This window comes from Urocampus carinirostris, chromosome 3, assembly GCF_059441175.1.
Source record: "Urocampus carinirostris isolate Australia breed hairy pipefish chromosome 3, RoL_Ucar_1.0, whole genome shotgun sequence".
Classification (NCBI taxonomy): Eukaryota; Metazoa; Chordata; class Actinopteri; order Syngnathiformes; family Syngnathidae; genus Urocampus; species Urocampus carinirostris.
Window position 1 is genome coordinate 13,595,520 of NC_142351.1, and position 22,127 is coordinate 13,617,646.

At 39.0% G+C, this 22,127-nt stretch overlaps 1 protein-coding gene across 1 annotated transcript; it reads right to left on the reverse strand.

Moving 5' to 3' along the window:
* Nucleotides 1-1,936: 1,936 nt before the first annotated feature.
* Nucleotides 1,937-22,127, reverse strand: g6pd (glucose-6-phosphate dehydrogenase). The gene is made up of 13 exons (XM_088330773.1): nt 22,048-22,127; nt 19,868-19,989; nt 11,459-11,496; nt 11,255-11,363; nt 10,952-11,169; nt 9,632-9,790; nt 6,761-6,886; nt 5,525-5,618; nt 5,263-5,449; nt 4,954-5,189; nt 4,812-4,888; nt 2,765-2,857; nt 1,937-2,693 (listed from the first exon to the last, which is right to left on the reverse strand). Exons 1-13 carry the CDS (start codon nt 22,067-22,069, stop codon nt 2,603-2,605), a joined length of 1,572 nt encoding a protein of 523 aa, XP_088186899.1. The 5' UTR covers nt 22,070-22,127; the 3' UTR covers nt 1,937-2,602.

Genomic DNA, 22,127 nt, shown 5'->3' on the forward strand with positions numbered 1-22,127 from the left:
GGTGGGATTCTCCTAATTCCAAGATGCTAACGGCACCCAAGTAGGACAAGTGGAGACCAAAATTAAATGCTTTTACCAGTGTCTGAAACTCATGACAAAAAGTCAACAGACCCCAGGGCAGACAACTCTGAAAAGTTGCCTGCCCCATTTTTCACAACTTGAAACACAATAAGACGACTACAGTAATCACAAAAAAAACCATTGTTGCAAAGTATTAAGGATTGATAATCAGAATATATATAACAGAACACTTTAAAATTAAGTCTATTATAAATCTACTTATAACATTCATTGCATGTATATGACATTGCTGTTTTCCATCTGCCATCAGGATGTACCTGTATTTACTCTTCATTCATGCAATGTTTGCGTCGTCTGCTACAAGCCACATGAACTCCCAATTTCCACGATGCTTTTAATGTACGTTTACGTTTTGTAGCGTCATAAATTTGGTCAGCTTCTTTTGAATATTTCACCTGGGGCTGAGGTTTTGGCTTGATTCCTAACCACTTATCCGTTTTTCTCGTCTTCTCTGTGCGTTTACGTTGGAAAACGATATGCAAATGAGCGACCTTATTAACGCTTGGGGAAAGTCCGGAAGTTATTTGCCAAACCGAACGAAGGTTTCGAAATCTGAACAAAGCAAACGTTTGATTTGAAAAAAAAAAAAAAAAATTTCCATGAAAAAGTTGTCGGCCACCCGGGCGGAGACGTTTTGTCAATTGTACGCCCGACCTAAAAGATGCACTCTCCGGGCGTCTGGGCAGACGTTATTTCAGACACTGCTTTTCCCAATAAAATATATAGACCTGGAATAATTGTAGGCAGAAAAGCCATTTTAAATACTGCATTAGTTCTTTAGAAAATTAACATTTACTGCCAGCCTATGATACTTAAACCAAAACTGAGATTAGGCACCCATAGCTAACAATGACACTGAATGTGATTAGTTTGACAGTAAATGCAGATATAAAATTATTACGTATTTTTGCTTATTCAAAAATGTTTTTTTGCTGTTTTTTTAAATGAATGAAGTTTTTGTCAGCACTAAAAGGTGTTAAATAATACACAATGTTTATTTAAAGGTAAATACGAGGCTGGTATTTAAAAAAATCTTAAAATTGGGAGGAACGGGATGATATATACCACAGGTATCAAGATGGAGGACTACGGTACTCGAGATTTGCGTGCCGCATAGAAAAAAAAACAGAATGTGACGTCTAACATCATATTTTTAAGGTCTATACCAGGGGTGTCAAACTCATTTTAGCTGGAGGCCACATTCTAGGAGAAAGAAACCTCACAGGGGCCAGACTAGTAGGTTTAAGAGAAAGAGAGTGGAAGAAAGAGACAAAAGAAGAGTGAAAGAGTGATCAAGAGAGTGGGTGTGTGTGAGAGGGAAAAAGAGAAAAATAACCCCGAGAGAAAAGGGAAACAAATGAAAAAGAATAGAGATAGCAAAAGAATGAGAAAGAAGTAAAAAAGAATGAAAGAGTGAGAATAAGAGAAAAGAAAGAGATTGAGAAGAGAGGGTGAATGGGAAAGAAAGAAAAAAGAAGAGAGAAATACTACTACAAATGCTTTGCAAGGGGTGCCTGGCTTGGGTGGCATCAGGTGGACATGTGTAAAACTGCAGCTCATTTTTTTTCTTCCGCTTCTCTGAGTTGAACGGGCCGGATTAAAACCCTTGGCGGGCCTGATCCGGCCCACGGGCCGCCTGTTTGATACCTGTGGTCTATACCAAAAGATTTGTGTTTCAGACAGACACAAAACCCTTGCTGTAATAAATTGTAACATTTACCTTCTCTTTAGAAAATTAACCCATTTACTTCCAGCCTACTTGCGCTAAAAACTGAGTTTTGATGTCCATAGCTAACGACACTGAATGTTATCCTTTAAAAAAAATGCAAATGTTGACAAAATCTCCCTTGAAACATACAGAAGCAAGAGTATTTTATTACATAATAAGTAGCAAACAGTTGTTCATTTGCAAGGACATTGTAAGCCAGTGTGTATAATTGCTTCCATGTTTTCTTGATCTCCAAAATGGAATGAACTTGGATAATCGTGAATATTGTAAACAAAAAGGGAATGCGACCATAGGGAGACTGCTTACCTTCCCTTTCGTAAATTTAAGACAATTTCAATAAACATTCTGGAAAGATCAATTATTGGCTTTCCTGGGTCAAGGGTGAGTATTAATGGTCACAGCAGAGAAGTCTCCTCCCAAAAAATACAGGAATAAGTACACAAAAATGGATTTTTCCTGTGTGCAGTACTTAATGTGGTCCACTGCTGTATTCAATTACCAACTCTTGGGTATGGTACAAAGTTGAATGGAAGAGTGCTGATTAATAGTTAAGTTTTCTTGACACCCCCTCCCCAAAACTGTTTTCTTTAGTTTTGTGCACAAATGAATTTACCCGTTATCCAATCCCCATAAATTACCAATTTTTCTGAAGGTGGCCCAGAGAAATAACCTTATTACCTGAGATTTCATACCTGGAGTCTGCAAAGCCTATTGGGACACTTTGGCTCACCAGAAGTGGCAAAACCCTCAATCTATACTAGCTAGCCATTTACTCCGTCAGATCAGCGCATCTCAAAGTTTGTTGGGGTTCACCCATACGTAAGTGCCTTCGTAGCGGAATCCAACTCTCTTTACGAGCTCGTCTGCATCTGCCGGCCCGCGGCTAGAACGAGGGGAGATTATCGAGATGTCATTTTTGGGTTTATTCCGCATTGAAGATACGAACAGACTTACCTTCCATATTTGTACGGAATTGGTTTCGGCTTCTCTTTGTCAATTTGATGAAGGAGCGGTGTGAAGATCCTCCAAGCTTCCTTAAGTTCATCACTGCAGAGGTGTTGGAATTCAAATTAGAATACAGTGGTACCTCTTTACATTAGCACCTCTACACACAAGTTTTTTTCACAGAAATCTTGTTCCCTTTAGAAAGAAAATTCTCGTGACTGCTCATCGCCATTATTTCGATATCGAGTTTGCTCACCATCAGGTCCCTGTATCTGCACCCTTAGTTATACCTGCAGCATGTTTGTTTTGATTGCATCACTTTACTCTATAGCATCTCCTTTTTGTGACCTTAGTCATGGAAACTTAGGTGTCTGAGAGAAAATGAGAATGATGACCATTGAAACGAAGCAAGAAATAATCGAAAACACGAGTGCGGTGTTCGTTTGAGTGACCAAGTGAGGGACTACAATCAAGAAAGCAGCAACTGCTGATAAAAAAGTTGCAAAAGAATCACTGAGATAAAAGAATGGATGTCACTCAACTTCTTGCGCCTTAACTCTGAAAAGATTGAAATGTTAGTTAGTGGTCCATCTAAATGCTCAAAAACTGCTCTGAACATTACAAATGTAATATCACCCAGAGTGACTCAGTCAAAAATTTAGGTGTCATATTTGACGTGTCCTTTCAAACACACGTTGAGAATATTACTAGAACAGCTTTTTCCCATCTTCGCAACATTGCTAAAATTCGCCCTATGCGGAGATTATAATTCATGCGTTTATTACCTCCCATCTCGATTACTGTAATGCACTACTCTCCGGTCTCCCCAAGTCCAAAATCAAGAGCCTTCAGCTGGTACAAAATGCTGCATCGGGGCTTTTAACTAAGACAAGAAAGTTTCATCACATTACCCCAATTTCAGCTAACCTGCATTGGCTCCCTGTGAGCTTAAGATGTGATTTTAAGGTTCTGTTGGTCGTATACAAAATCATGCATACACTTGCTCCCTCATATCTTTCAGAATCAATTTCTTCCTATGTTCCAGTACGGAGCATTCGCTCTGAAAATGCTGGTTCTACTAGTGATCCCAAGCGGCAAGAAGAGATCCGCAAGTTCCATTCAGGCCCCGTGCTATGGAATGCTCTTCCCCCTGAGATTCGATCTGCAACCTCAGTGGAAATGTTTAAGTCTAAGCTTAAAACACACTTCTATTCTATAATATAAATAACCTTTATTTCATGTTGACAATATCTGTGTATTTGTTATTGCAACATCCATTGCAGCTTGGCCATCCTGGAAGTGGGATTACCTCATGTGTAGTTCCTTCTCAATTTTCTTCCTTTTCCTCATGTTGAGGTTTTTGAGTTTTTCCTTGCCCTCATGTAGGTTTTAGATCAGGGGATGGTGTAATAATATTCTGGTTTGCAATAATTTGTGGTCTGTGTAGCCCTTTGAGACTTCTTGTGATTAAGGGCTATACAAATAAACATGACTAGACTGCAATAATTTTTAAAGGAGGTTATATTCCTGTAGCAAAAAACAGTAAAAAGGAGGATGAAACAGAAACTGGCTAGGTAGGAGGAAATTACTGTTTTTGATGCAAAAATCCAGAAAAAGCGAATATTCTCTTTAATGAGAATTCCCTTACACATCTCAAAAGAGATGCAGAGACAAAAGTCCCAGTTTTGTTTTGTTTTTTCAAATACTTGCAGAAAAGGATCGTGTTGCAAGTCCAGCTAAAAGGGCAAAAAACAATGATGAATGAAAACAATCTGGCTAAACCAGTGTTTTTAGTGATCCGGTAAAGGTATTTCATAGCTATTTAGGGTTCACTTTGATCCTTTTGGGAAGTCGGGAACAGGCCAATTAGTTTAATTACTCCACAATCCGCTCTTACCGTGAGCAATTTGAGCTACAAGCACGATTTTGGAACGGTTTAAAGCTTGTATGTAGAGGTACCACTAAAAGTTTTTTGTTGAGTTTTCTGAAAGCACAAAAACTGCGACACCTTGTGGTAAGCATTGTAAATGCCATCTATCAAACGTTGACCACAGACCTGCGTACAAAGTGCATCTGACTCCCACAGAAGACATCCAGAATGAGACGTTCATAGGCATCTGGTAGCTTCACGTCCTGCAAACAAACATTTCAATATATTTCTCCAGCTTGGCAACACAATGCAATTTGACATTGCATGCCTTATATCTGCTTTTGTAAGTGAGGTCCAGTTCAGTTTCCTCAGGACAGAAATACACGCCAGGTTTCTTGCTCATCATTTTGGCATAGACTGCTTCATTGGGTTGCACGCGCACCACCAGCTCGTTACGGCGACACTGATTTCCAAAAATGTCTCCTGGGACGTCTGTGAACTGTAGCCGCACCTCGGCCTTCCTCTCGTTTAAAGCTTTTCCGCACCGCAGAATGAAAGGAACACCTGAGGAAGAAGCGCAAATGAAATTCTAAATGCGATTAAAGTGACGTTTTCTGGAAAACCAGCACCAATTTACCATCCCAGCGCTCATTGTGCACATAGAGAACTGCTGTGGCGAACGTGGCCTGAGTTGACCCTTTGGGAACTGTGGGATCGTCGAGATAACCCAGTTTGGCATCTCCTTCCCCCTCTGGGTCGCCCACGTACTGACCGAGCACCACGTCTGACATTTTAATTGGATTGATGCATTTCAGCACTTTGACCTTCAAGGGGAACGCACACGTCAGCGAGCCGCATAATCGAATTTCATTCCAGAGCGGGAACGATATGTACCGTACCTTTTCATCCCTGACATCGTCTGAGCTGGTGGAGGCTGGTTTCTCCATGGCAACCAGAGACAGCAATTGGAGCAAATGGTTCTGCATGACATCTCTAATCAGGATAAGGAAGAACAGATCAAAGACGGGCAGCATGGACTCCAACGTTACCACGTGATCGTGCTAATTACCATATTTTCCGACTATAAGGCGCACCGGGTTATAGGGCGCACCCCCAAAAAAATAGTTTTTGGTCCTATATTTTCCATACATAAGGCGCACCGGATTATAAGGCGCCACAATGGGAACGTCGACAAAACAGTCAGATAGTTCAGTCAAACTTATTACCCCCTTAACATTCCGAAAGCTTGCAAAGAAGCAAATACGTGTCTCAGACATGTACGGAAACAGTGTCTGTACGATGTCACCAATCACTCAAATGCATCGTTCAAAATATCGTTTCTTAGTTTCCATTTTATTTTTTGCTGGCAGCTGTGTGGACAGCAAAGTAAGAATTTAATTGTGCAGGGAAACGGCGTTCTTTACTTTGCATATGACAATAAACACTTTGAATTGAATATAGTTTGAAAATAGACTCATCACAGAAACATCAAGATCGTTCTAAAACAAGATACCGGGAAAATATAAAGCCGCATAGCTCACCTAAGTTCTCTTGCAGCCTTCACGTTCATTAAAGATATGTAACCATGGTCTTCTTACAACCGTGAGTGTAGTAAATCCAGGAGAGTAAAATATTTACAAATACAGAATAGTAAAAAATGTTTTCTCTATGCCGTAGTGCAACCCAACCAACGTGTGATTCACATTCATCTTTTTCGGCCAATTGCAGGCTTTGTTTCGCCCCTTTAGCCTATGCGAGCCTGTAAATGATAAAAAGGATCCGCCCCCTTTACCTCCGAATAACTTTAGCCAATAGTGACAGATTCAAATGATGATTGACACATTGTTTAGGAAATGAAACGGGGGTATATAAATCCCAGCATACACCGCGGACGACTTCGCCTTCGGGGGAAAATCTAGTCGGCGGCCTCTTGCCTTAGTTGCAAGACTTTGCGACTTAATATTGATCCATATATAAGGCGCACTGTATTATAAGGCGCATGGTCAGCTTGTGAAAAAAATAAAGGCTTACGGCTATACGGTACTAAGAGAGGTGATCGTGTGACCTTGTCCAATCCCCATCCATGGATGGCAAAATGAATTAAACTACAGCCCGTTGCCATATTAGCTACTCACCGAATGATCCCAAAGTCATCAAAGTAGCCTCCTCTTCCCTGCGTGCCAAACGGTTCTTTAAAAGTGAGGACCACGCAGGCAACACTGTCCCGGTTCCAGATAGGTCCAAAGATTCGGTTTCCAAATCTACAAAAGCATCACACTGATTATTAATGAAAACTAGCTTCTTTTGCTGCATGAGCTATTTTGAAATTCCCAAACTGAAGCAAACTAAATTAATGTCTTTCCTCAGGAACAAATTAGAACATGACTTATATTGCTAGATAGCCCTTTACAGTGTATGCATCTTTCATCAAGTGTTGTGGTTATAATTTAGAGCTGTTACCTCAAGAAATTACAAATATATATATATATATATATAGGGACAATATAATTAATGAAAATTGATAGAAATGCTGAAATCTGATACGGCTATTGTACTGGATTGGTGTAAAGGAGCATGTTTTAGTCCAACCTTTTTCAAGCTCAGAGCTGCGTTTTTATTACTAATTAGAGCAAAGGGCACCCAGTTTGATATCAATTTTGAAAATTATTTATGTCTATTATTGTTATCATTATGTTACGACCCAGGCAGGTATTTATTGGAAATAATGTCAAATAGACTCAGTAAACCACAAAAAAATATATATACATATACTGGAAACAATGCCCCAGCACTGGTGAGCATTTTTCTGGACAGGTCGGCGTGCACCTCAGCTGTCTTTAGGGGACACCCTTCTGCCCTAGCACCACGTTGGAGACCCCTGTTTTGGTACAACTCCCCGTTTACACTTTGTCATGTTGTGTTTTTATGACTTGCCATTAATCCTATCAAGTCGAGACATGCAATACCAGATATTAACACCACTGTGAAAAAATAAAAATGAAAACTGTTTCAAAAAATTATTTTCTAGACTGAAATCTGTACCATTTCTTCATTTTCCTCAAGTAGAGGTTTTTGAGTTAGCCCTTGCCCTTCTGTAGGTTTTAGATGTAATAATAGTCTGTAGTTTGCAATAGTCTGTGCAGCCCTTCGAGACTCCTTGTGAGCTCAGTAGCCTAGATGGTAAGGCGCCCGCTTTGAGACTGGGAGGTCGGTGGTTCGCGCCCCGGCCGAGTCATTCCTAAGACTTAAAAAGTGGTCGGCGGCGCCCTCTGTTGGCTGCGGCTGCATCGGCTCGCTACAACGGGTCAGGTGCAATCGACATTTCGTTCTGTGTACATTGTTACACAGAATGACAATACAAGGAAATTATTATTATTATTATTATTATTAAGGGCTATACAAATAAACACGACTTGACTTGAGCATGATGTGCGATACTATTATCAGCTGCCCTCTAGTGGCCGTTTTACTCCAGTCCTAGGAATAACAAATAGCCATCAATTTCTTGAAATTAAAAGGGACACTGTAATATTTGACCACTAGATGTCATTGTATTGGGTCTTTCAACCGAAAACGAGTACTGAACAGTACAGCAGTGTTTTTCAACCAATGTGCCTGGGCACACTAGCCGTGAGACCTTGTCTAGTGTGCCGAAAGAAACTGACCAATTTTATCTTTGTGAAAAAAGCATGCCGCTGTTCAGTATTTTTGATTTAGTCAGGTCATCAGCCGAGTAACTGACATACATCCATATCAGTAGGTGGCAGTAGATTGCCATTTCTTCATTCCTTTTAAATACTAATAATATGCTTATGGGGTAGTGCAGGGAAATATATTTGATAACTTATATAATTTTTAATAAAAATAGTTTTAAACTTTATTAGACACACAAAATAGGGAGAAGAGATCACTAGGTTTTGAACTTACAAAGAAAACTGGGAAAGAAGCCTTCAAATAAGGAAGTCAAGCTGCTCTAAAAGGCTGCACATAATTAATTTCAGTTTAGCACGGATACGATCAATAATACATCAAATAATGTAAAAAATGTGCGAACGTGATTTCGCAAATTTAGTTGTTATTATCATTTTATTAATTTACAAAACAAAGAAATATGGCAGTAAAAAATCTAGTATTTTTGTTATGTTTTTAAAAAAACTAAAATTTCAAAATCACATCAAAATATACACCAAAATGAATAATAACATGTCTTATCTCCTGAGCCACGATAACCGCAGAAGATTAAAAAAAAGAAAAACTTTCATTTTAAGCAATATGATTATTTCAACTAAAAAAAAACAAAAATAACAATAACATGAAACTAGTTTCGGGATTCATTTTTTAAACAAGGACTGTGTGCCTTGAGAATTTTGAATGAGAAAAAAGCGTGCCTTGGCTCCAAAAAGGTTGGAAAACACTGTAGTACAGCACATGGAAAGTTAAAAATGTCGGGGCCTCAAAAATAACTTGACCTCAATAATTTTCTCCTAATTTTTTACTCAGTCTTTCACAAGGGTTTTTTCCCTTTTTTGGGGTACCCTTAACAGCAAAATTTTGGACAATCATTTCCGCTCCTAGGTGAGCCTGATGCTATGTAAAATACAATTTTTTTTTACCTATGAGGGGAGAAAAATTACATTTAAGTGATAGTTTATATATATGTTTGCTTATTGTTCAATGCAATACTGTAGTTGTTTTTTTAATTTTTTATTTCTCAATGTTTTACGTTTTTTTTTGTACCAATAGGAGGCGCTCCATAATACAGAATACCCATTTAAAGGACATACCATGTTGATATTGATTGGCTTTCCTTTTAAAAAAATGTATTTTTGGGGGTGGATGTAATTATATATACCCGAAGTCTCAATATGGATGACTACACAAGATCTGAGTGTCCAACACCGTATTTTCTAAGTCCGTTCTAAAAACTTGGGTCAGCATCCTAAATCATACCGTTTTCAAACACACACAACACTCTTTCAAAAAATCTTAACATTTGCTTCAGTCACCTGAGCACCATAAGGTTCTGCACCATTTCTTTGCCGAGATAATGATCTATACGATAAATCTGATCTTCAGTGAAGAGGGAAGACAGGTGAGCCGACAGCTCTTCGGAGCTCTGAAGATCGTGTCCGAATGGCTTTTCCACAATCACTCTGGTCCAGCCTCTACGAAAATAAATGATTCCAGGTCACTTTACACCCATCGTCTACAACACATGTGTCAAAACTCATGGCCCGCGGGCCACGTCCGGCTCGCCGTGCAATCATATCCGGCCCGCAAGACCATTTTACATTATTGTTATTAACGGCCCGTCATTATGAACAGGGCCGTCTCATCCCTGGACATCAGAATCTGACGTCTTAGTCACTGTACCTATTCCTTCATATATGACGTATACTATACTATATAACAGGGGTCGGGAACCTATGGCTCGCGAGCCAGATATGGCTCTTTCTATGAGTACCTATGGCTCAGAGACAAATTTAATTGCATGCAAATTTTCTCCATCTCGTTCAAAACTTGAGCCATTAATCCTGTTCAGATACACGCAAAGCCAAACCAAAACTGATTTCAAAGCAGTACTTTTCAAAATATATAGGGCACGTTTTCACTACAATTTACAGTCAAGGTGTCACACAAAAAAACTCGTTTTGGCTGTACAACGCTAAAGAATCCTTTATATAAAAGCTCACTCTATAATCTGTGTTCAGTGTTCAGATACTTTTTGATGAATCCACGGGACAAATTGTAAACACGCCAAAACACCGGAAGAAAACTTAAAAGTTATTTGATTGGGTGAGTGGGAGGGATGGGTGGAGCTATGCAAAGAGTGCAAGCACTCCCTCCCATCTGTCGCCCTACTCCGTCTGCGCCAAAGGTAAGCACATTGGCTCACTGTTCTCAGAATGTTGTGACGTTTTTACAAAATAATTTGTGTAACATTTTCATATTTCTACTTTTGACATGAGATATATTAAGGAGAGCAAAATCTTTTGGGATATTTAAGTTTTTTTAATATATACATTGACATAGGAGCAAAGGAATTTGAATGTTATTTTAATGTTAAGTTGTTTAAGTTAAGTTCTAAGTTGTATAATTTAACAAGATATTTTTATTTACAGCAAAATAATAAATACTGTATAAGTGATTTAAGGTTTAAATTTAATATCCTTGTCTGTTTTTATTCATATTTATGTTCCAAAAACATTCAGTTCAAGTGTGTTCAATAAATGTTTATCCTGGTTGGCCCGCAACCTTAATCATCCCTGGTCTACAACTTGAAGAGTTCCTTTGTAGGCAATAGAGGAAAAAAAATGTGAACTCACTTGTCATTCATACAGTGTTTCTTGATGTTCTTGGTAACGTCGTGGTATACTGTAGGCGGCAGAGCCAGGTAGAAGAGGCGGTTAGCCCCTGAACCTCCCGGCAAAGTGAGGATGTGTTTATTGAGATTGGAGAAGCACTCCCCATCCGCGTATTTCCCACTGATGTAAGAGTTTCTGCCGAAGAAGACAGACAACCGATCTGCTTCGGAGTCTGTCACCTGACACAGGAGATGAGAAGGCAATGACGATGGTAATACACCCTAATTGTTGATTTAATGCTCATACGCTTTCTTGAACTGCTACCTTGAGGTATGGCATGCACGAAGCCCGGATAGCATCGACCGTCAGTGCAGAACGAGCAAAGCCGACGAAAAAAGTCTTCTCTGGGAGGAGACCGTCCCGGAACAACCACCTGCGGGAAAACTTTCAAAATGTACTCAAAACTGTTTCAGTTGGTGATGTATCCAAAAATTGTGAAGATGTTTCCAAGGTCGAAGGTTTACTCACCAAAGAGTTGGGTAGATTTTCTTCTTGGCAAGATCACCCTGCAAATCCAACCAAATAAACACATTTTGTAGGGGTCATCTATCAACAAGGTCATTCATTTCAACAGGAATGGGAGACACTCTATGACAGACACTGCCCCCTAGTGGAAACGGATGATTATATACAGTGGCTTGCGAAACTATTTGGCCGCCTTGAACTTTGTGAGCTTTTGCTACATTTCAGACTTCAAACCTAAAGATATAAACTGTAATTTCTTGTGAATAATCAAAAATAAGTGGGACACAATCATGAAGTGGAACACACTTTATTGGATAGTTTAAACTTTTTAAAAAAAATAAAAAAACGAAAAAGTGGGTGTGCAAAATTATTCAGCTCCATTGAGTTAATACTTTGTAGCGCCACCTTTTGCTGCAATTACAGCTGCAAATTGCTTGGCGTATGTCTCTTATCAGTTTTGCACATTGAGAAACTGATATTTTTGCCCATTCCTCCTTGCAAAACAGCTCGAGCTCAGGGAGGAACAGCAGTTTTCAGTTCTTTCAACAGATTCTCAATTGGATTGAGGTCTGGCCTTTGACATTCTAACACCTTGATATGTTTTTTGGTGAATTATTCCAATGTAGCTTTTGCTTTATGTTTTGGATCACTGTCTTGTTGGAAGACAAATCTCCGTCCAAGTCTCAGGTCTTTTGCGGACACCATCAGGTTTTCTTCCAGAATAGTCCTGTATTTGGCCCCATCCATCTTCCAATGAATTTTAACCATCTTCCCTGTCCCTGCTGAGGAAAAGCAGGCCCAGACCATGATGCTGCCACCACCATGTTTGACTGTGGGGATGGTGTGTTGAGGGTGATGAGCTGTGCTGCTTTTACGCCAAACATAACGTATCGCATTGTTGCCAAAAAGTTTGATTTTGGTCTCATCTGACCAGAGCACCTTCTTCCACATGTTTGGTGTGTCTCCCAGGTGGCTTGTGGCAAACTGACAATTTTTATAGATATCTTTAAGAAATGGCTTCCTTCTTGCCACTCTTCCATCAAGGCCAGATTTCTGTAGTATACAACTGATTGTTGTCCTATGGACAGATTCTCCCACCTCAGCTGAAGACCTTTGCAGTTCATCCAGAGTGATCAGGAGCCACTTTAAACAGACCTCCGAGACTATCACAGTGCAGGTGCATTTATACAGAGACTTGATTACACACAGGTGGATTCCATTTATCATCATTAGTCATTTAGATCAACATTGAACCATTCAGAGATCCTCACTGAACCCCTGGACAGAGTTTGCTGCACTGAAAGTAAAGGGGATGAATACTTTTGCACACCCACTTTTTTGTTTTTCATTTGTTAACAATTTTTAAAACATCCAATAAAGTGTGTCCCACTTCATGATTGTGTCCCACTTATTGTTGATGCTTCACAAGAAGTTGCAGTTTTATATCTTTATGTTTGTATTATGTCTGAAATGTGGCAAAAGGTCACAAAGTTCAAGGGGGACAAATAGTTTCGCAAGCCACTGTATAAATTCTGCTAGAAACGGTAAAAATAATGGCCGGACGGTACAGAATATGCAATGGTCGATTGAGTTCATTTCCAATTACATTAAATTCAGCATCTGACATTATTGTGGTTTTTATGAAGGCTCTCCAAGGGATTTGTGATATTTTTAAGATGGATTTTAAAAGTTGTTTTATTGTAGTATTAATTTTTATGTTTTTGTACTATCTCTTTTGTATTTTGAAGTATTTTCTTATAATAATGTTCGGTTTATATCTGTAGTATTTCTGTAGCACTGTTACTGTATTTTTATTTTTGTGATATTTCCATAGGAGAGTAATATCGATATAGGTGTAATTTGCAGTATTTCTTATAGTAGTAGTTTTTTCCCTAGTGTTTTTTTTATATTATGGTATTATGTATTGGTATTTTTTTAGTATTTCAGTAGAAGTATAATTGATGCATTTCCAAAGCAGTATTTGGCTAGTATTTCCATGGTAGTATTTTCTTCATATTTCTTTAATATTGTTATAATATTACTGTAGTTTTGTAGTTATTGTGTAGTACTTTTGTTGTATTTCTGTAGAAGTATTTTTGAGTAGACACACAAAGTGGAAATGGGGACAATGTTGGGACCAAAAAAGTTGACCACTCTTGGGGGGCCCCTAATGGTTGCGGGGCCCTAAGCAACCGCTTAGCCCGTTTATGCCTTGGGAGTACTGTAACACGTTTTTATTGACATTTTGTAATTCTACTGCCATTACTACATAGTCCATCACTTATTTGATTGATACAGGTCATGAATTACAGATAATACTACTGTATCACTTACGTTGTCACATTTTGTAAGGGGTGGGCATCTTTATATTTACCAATAACAACTAAATAAAACAAAAGTAATTGCAAAATATGCATCTACATACAGTAATTTGATTAATTTTAAGCACCAAATGTATAATTGCACAAACCCTTACGATACCAACTGTATTACGATACCAAACTGTATGTAACATCCTACATGCCGACATTTCTTGTGTAAATATTGTGTAAATTATAACTATAACCTTATCCTCCTTGTTTTTATAACCTTATCTTCTCTGTTCCTTTATCTTCTTGTTTTTTTTTACCTCACTGTGAATGTGTGAAACTGGAGTGTCTTGCCCAATTGCGTTGTCACAATATGTTAACCCATTTTGTAACAATGACAATAAAAGGTATATTCTAATATATTTCCTGCTCTATAAAGGTGCAACCGATTAGAGGGTGCACCCTCAAAAAGTAGTCTGGTGGCGCCATCTCACGCAGAGTTTAAGTACCTATTCCTCATATAGATATTCTCCCTAGCGTACATACTCAAATCCAAGCGGAATTCACAACAAAAAACTAAAATACTGAAATCAGGGAGTCCGCTTATGTGCATATATTTGGTTGTGTGACACTAGTAGTAAATGGTAGGCAGTGCGTTTGGAGAGGGGGTGGTGGCTTTTACAGGAACAACAAACACACTTCTATTCTATAGCTTATGAATGATCTATATTTCATGTTGACATTATCTGTGTGTTATTTGTTATTGCAACAGCCATTGCAGCCTGGTCATCCTGGAAGGGGGATAACCTCATGTGCAGTCCCTTCTCAAGGTTTCTTCATTTTCCTCATGTTGAGGTTTTTGAGTTTTTCCTTGCCCTCATGTAGGTTTTAGAACAGGGGATGGTGTAATAATAGTCGTTAGTTTGCAGTAATCTGTGGTCTGTGGAACCGTTTGAGACTCCTTGTGATTTAGGGCATCACAAATAAACATGACTTGACACCAGTGTTTCCTCTAAGGTGCGCGCGTGCGCAATTGAGCACTGCTCGCACATTCTCAGCGCACAAGAAAATCTAGCTAGCGCACAAAAATGAGGGCTCAAAATTACTAATTAAGAAGCGACTCAAGTCAAAGTTACAGTGCATGAAGGTAAAAATTCACGGGTTCCCCTGACGTTGTGTCCTAAATGCGGTATTCTGAAGTCGAGTCGAAGGAGAACAAAGTTGAGTAAAGTTAGTAGAGTTTGTCGGGGAACCGGCTTCTTCGCCTCGGCTCACTAAAAGGAACCGGCTCTTTCGGGTCCTAAACGGCTCTTCGGGTTGTTTTTGCTTTTTTAACCCCAACATGACCAAATATTATGTAAAATTATGCCCAAAATAACTTAAAGGAAGGGGGGGAAATAGAACAAAAAAGAAAAAAATACCAAAATGAAGAAGTAGTGAAAAGCTGAGAAAAAAAAACAAAAGGAAGAGAAAAAAGAAGGAAAAAATTAGAAAAAAGCCAGAAAAAAAGAAAAAGAAATGTAGGAAATAAGTAAATAGAGAACAAAAAGAAAAAAGTAACAGCTCGGAAAGAATAAACACAATGAGATTTTTTTTAAGGAATTTAAAAAAAAAAGTAGGAAAAAAAACAGAAAAAAGAAGAAAAAGTTTGTGTTGCATTCAAATAATTTCCAATTATATCAAGTGAATCTTGTTGCCAACATTGTACTTCCACTAAAAAATGTGATTAAGTACAGTTGTGTATCTTACAACCGACTAAATAAGCCCCCAAAAATGTTAATATTATGCGACAAAATATCTCAGGAAATTAAAAAAATTGATATCTTGTGAAAGAATTGTAAGAACAAACGACGTTTGTAGGCCGTACAACCTTTGCAATAGTACATGAGTCAATTCATTCAAAAGTGAAAAATAACTTTGCATTGCCGGAAACTCAGCAAAATGTAACTTGATGTCAAGTTTTGGACATGTTTGATAATTAATTATCTTGCCACACTTGGGATTATGGTTGCTCACTGTTGTTTCAAGCGCTGCTCACCGAATTTGTGTGAACGCTCAGCCCCGTGGAAAATTAGAGGGAACATTGCTTGACACTAATTTCCTGAACAAGTTATCCAATAGCCATAAAAATATTCAGATTAGTAAAATTAATAATTTCTTCACTTGTTTTTTATGTCTCTGAGTGTGTCCGACTAGAAATATGCATACTAACAGACATTTAAAAGCTTTTGCTCCAACCTACTTGACTAGAAATATTTTGCTGTTGTCATTGTACTGTGTCCAATACACCAAACCCTGAGATGTTGATAAATAATAGCAACCCTGTTCAAACTTGTGCTGACATTAATAAATGATCTTGTTTTCCTAACCACCGATTAGGCCATGCTGAAAAGTTAGGTATGACTGACCATCTTAAATAAAAACAGAAAAAACGGTAAAGAGCTTCAACTAAGGCAAAGCAGCACAAAGCTGAGGCCTTGTCTTTATTTGCCAGTGTAACAACCTGAAAGAAAAATGCTGACAGCCAATGACATTGCAAAAATACTAACAGAGAAAGAGGAGGACATGAACAGATAACCGTGAAAAGCAATGATTAAAACGACAGACTGTGCGCATCAACAGAGATGTCATGCGTCTTGACGGCGATCAAGGAAACTGGCCTTCACATATTCTTATCTAAACGCGTCCATAAGCGATCGATTCAGGACTAAATATTCCTTCTTTCGCCAGCAGATGGCAACCGTTTTTAAAATAATGTCAATACAGTGGAACCTCGGTTTTCGAACGCCTCTCAGTTCGAACAAATCGTTTCTCGACCAAAAATTTCGAGAAATTCTTGCTTCGCTTTTCGTTCAAAAATTCGGAGTTCGAACGCCGGTACGCTAGGATGCGATGCCGAGCGTGTAGATCGTGTAGATTGCCCCCACCCCTCGTGAAGAACTGTTATCACGTGCGCACGCACTTCTTTTCGCTTTCGCTTTTAACATCGGTGAACGGAGTGTTTTAGCCCCTAATTATGCCTCCAAAGAAGGTCGGTGCAAGCAGCAAAGTTGCTACAGGTGAAAAAAGAAGCGTAGTGCGTACAACTATTGCATTTAAGAAAGAAATAATAGCAAAATATGAAGGAGGTGTGCGAGTTTCCCTTCTTTCGAGGGAATAGAGCATGGCTTCTGCGGACCACCACAAAGGTAAGAAATCCTATTCATAATTCTTTTCTTTATGTTTTAACCGCTCACCACTTTTTGTGGAGACCCGGGTGATAAATGACGTGTAAACGACCTGATTTTTTTATTTTTACACGTTCATGTTAGCGTAATCTTTCATACGGAAGATTACGCTAACGCGAACGTACGATTAGCCTGGGTTAGCTTCATGTTTACGTTCATGGTAAACACTCAGGGTGTTGGAACGGATTAAAACGATTTGACATTACTTTTAATGGGAAAAACGATTTCGGTGATCGAACAAATCAGTTTTCGAACAGGGTTCTGGAACGGATTATGGTTGAGAACCGAGGTTCCACTGTACTGTCATGTCAAGTCGAATGCCACAAAAGCAGAGCGAACAAAATGATTGAAAATGGTTTCAAAAGCTACATAAACTCCCCCAAACTGCGTGGCATCACTTGAAATGAGCAAACACTTATGTTCAAGTCAAGTCATGTTTATTTGTATAGCCCATAATCACAAAGGGCTGAACAGACCACAGACTAAGACTACAGAGACTGAAAGTTTTTCTTCACATTTTTCCCCAGCCTTTCACAAGACAAAAAGGCAAAAATATATATATTTTTAAGTAATGAAAAAAATTGGGATTAAAAAAGGGGCAAACAAAAAATTGGAATGAATAAAAGGGAAAAGAAAGCCAAAAAATGGAGAAAAATACAAAAAGGAAAGAAAATAATTGAATTGAAGAGGAAAAAAAAAGACAAAAAGAAAGTTACATTAAAAAAAAAGGAATTTCCCTTTTTAATGTTTACTTTTTGTCTTTTTCATTGTCTTTTTTCTCTTTCATTTTTCTTCTTTTTTTACTAAAGGTGTTTTGGTCACGTTGAGTCTCTGTATTTTGCTTTTAGCACTTGTTTCCGTTGAGACTACCGTAAATTCCGGACTATAGAGCGCACCTGATTATAAGCCGCACCCACCACATTTTAAGAGGAAAACCGATTTTTTTCCGATTTTGTACATACACAAGCCGCACCTGTATATAAGCCGCATGCGCCCACATTTAAACATGTAACACAAACACAAAATTAACCCAAACCCGACTTCAAGTCCCGCGATTGAAACTTTTTCTTTAACCAACTTTTTACCCCCTCTTTCCTTGTCTGTCACTCACCTTTAGCGGTCCCCACTTAAACTCGGCACCCCGCGTTTGTTCCGCCCCTCATTTTTCGTTCACCCGTGTAAAACATATGAGAATAAGTGTCTAGAATAAATGTAAATAAATACATTACAAAAATATACAGTTGCAAATACATATCATACATGGGTTACACATATTTACAAAGAAAGACGGTACACCGAGAGAGTTTTCAAAGCTTGAATAATAATAATAATATAGCTTTGACAGGGCAGTTAATGGTAGCAACACTCGAGCGCCGCTAGCGGCCGTTAGAAAAATTACATAAATTGGCCGCATCACTGAATAAGCCGCAGGGTTGAAAGTTAGGGAAAAAAGTAGCGGCTTATAGTCCGGAATTTACGGTACATGCTTTTTCTTGAACAAAGAGTGACAACATGAGAAGTTGAACTCTGACCATAGAAGGGCTAATAAGTTATTGGACCTATACACTGGCAAAAGCATCAGAGACAATAGACAGCTACTCGGATTACACTGCCCAATTGACGTCATCATAAAAAGAAGGTGAGGATGATGCTTTTGGCCTTTTGGACGACTGAGCTCTCTTTGTTGGCGGATGCTTGCGGTAATCTCTTTCAACATTTCCTCAATCAGATTGTGCTGCAATAGCTGCACTGGGGAACTTTTGAAAACTCGCATCGCAGTATACTTTAACAAAGTTAGGTAACTGGAAGAATTTGGTGGAAAGAATGTGGAGATGGTGAGTCTCAGACACCTTCGGGAGGGATTCAAACACTATAATAATAAGTATTTACTTGGGGGGGGGTCTCTCACATGTGAATAAGTGAATAGTTGACAGCACATAGGATGGATTTTGCTGGAGAAACACCTAGCAAATGAATAAGATTGACAAGAAATGTGTGCAAACACAACTTTCCTTCTTAGTATCTGATTCATGTTTTTGATAGGCTAGATTCTAATCAATTAGGGGACGTTATTGTTGATCATTTTGAAGTCACTTCTCCAAACCAGGTTACCCATTTTGTCAGGGCAGTGTCTGAAACTCATGACAAAAAGTTACCGAAAACCAGGGGAGGCAACTCTGAAAACTTGAAACACAAAAAAACCCGTTGTTGCAAAGTATTAAGGATTGATCATCAGAATATATAACAGGACCACACTTTAAAATTAAGTTTATTATAAATCTACTTGTAACATTCATTGCATGTATATGATACCGCTGTTTTCCCTCTGCCATCAGTATGTACCTGTATGTACTCATCTTCATTCATGCAATGTTTGCTTTGCGTCGTCTGCTACAAGGCACGTGAACTCCTCTTTCCATGATGCTTTTAATGCACGTTTACGTTTTGTAGCGTCATCAATTTTGTTAGCTTCTTTTGAGTATTTCTTCTGGGGCTTAGGTTTTGGCATGATTCCTAACCACTTCTCCATTTTTCTTGTGTTTTCTGTGCGTCTACTTTGGAATATTATATGCAAATGCACTACCTTATAACGCTCGGGAGAGTCCGGAAGCACGGAGTTACTCAATGCAGGCTTCTGATTGGCTGCCGAGTATGCAAATTGCCAAACGAACAGAAATTACGAAATTTGCCAACCGAATAAATATTTCAGAATCTGAATAAAGCAAAGGTTTGTTTTGAAAAAAATATATATATTTTTTATGAAAAAGTTTTGTAAGTTGTATGACGGACGTAAAAGATGCACGCCCTCGGGCGTCCGGGCAGACGTTATTTCAGACAATGGTCATGGGCATCCAGAATCAACGAAAAGCTCTTACCGAGGCCCCCATGATGATAAATATATGAACATCAGAATGTCGGAACTCTTGATCATTGTGCAGCTCCTTCCTCAACTCCCCGAACACCTCGGAGCGGGACAGGGGAATGGTGCTCATTTTTTCTGGAAAGCAAAGTGGACAAATGCATGTGATATAGGAAATAAACTGATAGTTGAAAAGAAGAGCAATGTTTCTCCACTTGATGAAGCAATATCAATTGCAAATTACGTGCATCAGATTTCAGAAGAAATAATTACTCTAAAATATAGTGTGCAATCACTCGATTTGTTTAGAAAAAGAGAAAATACAAATTCAACTCTCGTGTTGCTGTTTTCTAGTCAAAAATATCCAGTACGAGCAAATCAGGAAGTTGGAATTGTACAAATATTTAATCAGGACGACCCTATCTAAACATATATTGTTTATTCACTGAGAGTGATTACCTTTGCCGCTTTATCTCACGGCACCAATGCTGTATTTCCGGCTGAGTTTGTATACTTTTCCAAATGACTTCCTCGTTCATTTACTCAGCACTCAACACAAAGGTGGAGGAGGAAATTGCTCCACTTGAAATGTCAATTTAAAAAATGACAAGTCGAGTCAAGTCAAATGTATTTATATAGCCCTTAATCACAAAAATGTCTTAAAGGACAGCACAGGATTACAATGACACAATTACCTGATCTTCAACCAACATGCGGGCAAGGAACAACTCAAAACCTCAGCGTGAGGAAAAAGAGAAACCTTGAGAAAGGACCTCACAAGTGGTAATCCCCCTTCCAGGATGACCAGGGTGAATTCCATTTAGCATTACAGTACACAAACATAGTAAAAAAATTCGAGAAATTCTTGCTTCGCTGTTCGGTCAAAAAATCGGAGTTCGAACGCCGGGGTGGATGTTTCAGATCACATTTTTTTTACTCCTTTTAATTTTCTTAGGTGCAATTGCACCACAAATACACTAGGGGACGTCCGAGATTAAACAAGTGTGTAGCAAATGGGCCGAGTTACAGAATTTCACCACAACGATAAAGCTGCAGCGACCAAAGTCATCATGACTTTAATGACACTGTCATGAACCACTTCCGAAAATTGCTAAAAAGAAGGCAGAAGCAAGTGTCCTTGGATAGATATTTTAAGAGAAAAGAACATCCTGTAGCCAGTCATCCGTAGCAAAGAGATTTAAACGTGTGAGCACCCCTCAGACAGAAGAGCTCCCCAAAGTTTTTATGGAGGGGGACTCTCCTTCCAAACAATCATTTTCCTTCCTCCTCATCCCTCTCACTGTCCATCTGCGCCTTCAGCTGACCACCACAAAGGTGAAAAAATCCTATTCATAATTCTTTTCTTTATCCTTTTTTTTTCTTATTTTTACACGTGAATGTTAGCGTAATTTTACGTACGAAAGATTACGCTAACGCGAACGTACGATTCAGGGTGTTGGAACGGATTAAAACGATTTACATTATTTCTAATGGGAAAAATGATTTCGGTGTTCGAACAATCACTTTTCGACCAGGGTTCTGGAACAGATTATGGTCGAGAACCGAGGTTCCACTGTACTTCCTGGAGTACTGCAATCTGATCAACACACGAGGAGTGAATTGACAATACTGTCCAATACACAAAAGACAGTGTAGCACGTGCATAGGAGCTCAACGTGCCACAAATAGCCCGAGACAGACTCTAATGAAATTAGTCCAATCCTTTACGAAATCCCTTATAGGCAGGGATAAACCTTTCTGAACACAATTGATGAGTGATCCAACAATTTCGGAGGTTTGGTTATCATTTAAAAAAAAAGACGATGAAACAATAGCTTCTATAATCAAAACGATGTGATCATTATCATCAGCATCGCAGGAGGTCATTTAAGTAAGGCATTTCGCTGCGGATCGTCAACCCAAACTGCTCTGTCATCCGTGTTTAGCTTCACGTGCTGTTATGACAACACAAGCTGTTTCTTATGAGCGAGAGCAACGGAATTGAATCCAAACGTAACAAAAAATGAATTATACCTACTTAACGTAGCCGTTCTCGAGAAGACCAAAACGGGACCGGTGGCGGATGGAACTTTATTAAGGTACGGATAAAAACCCTGCCCACCTAAGCGGGACGGCACGCGCGCTACTTCCGTGTTCTAGTAACAAAACGATTTTATTGGTTTGCGAGAAACTCACCAGCGCTCGCTCGAGTTCCCATTGCTGACGGATGACGTCACGGGCTCGTTTGTGGGCGGGGAAACAGCCTGCGGGTGGAG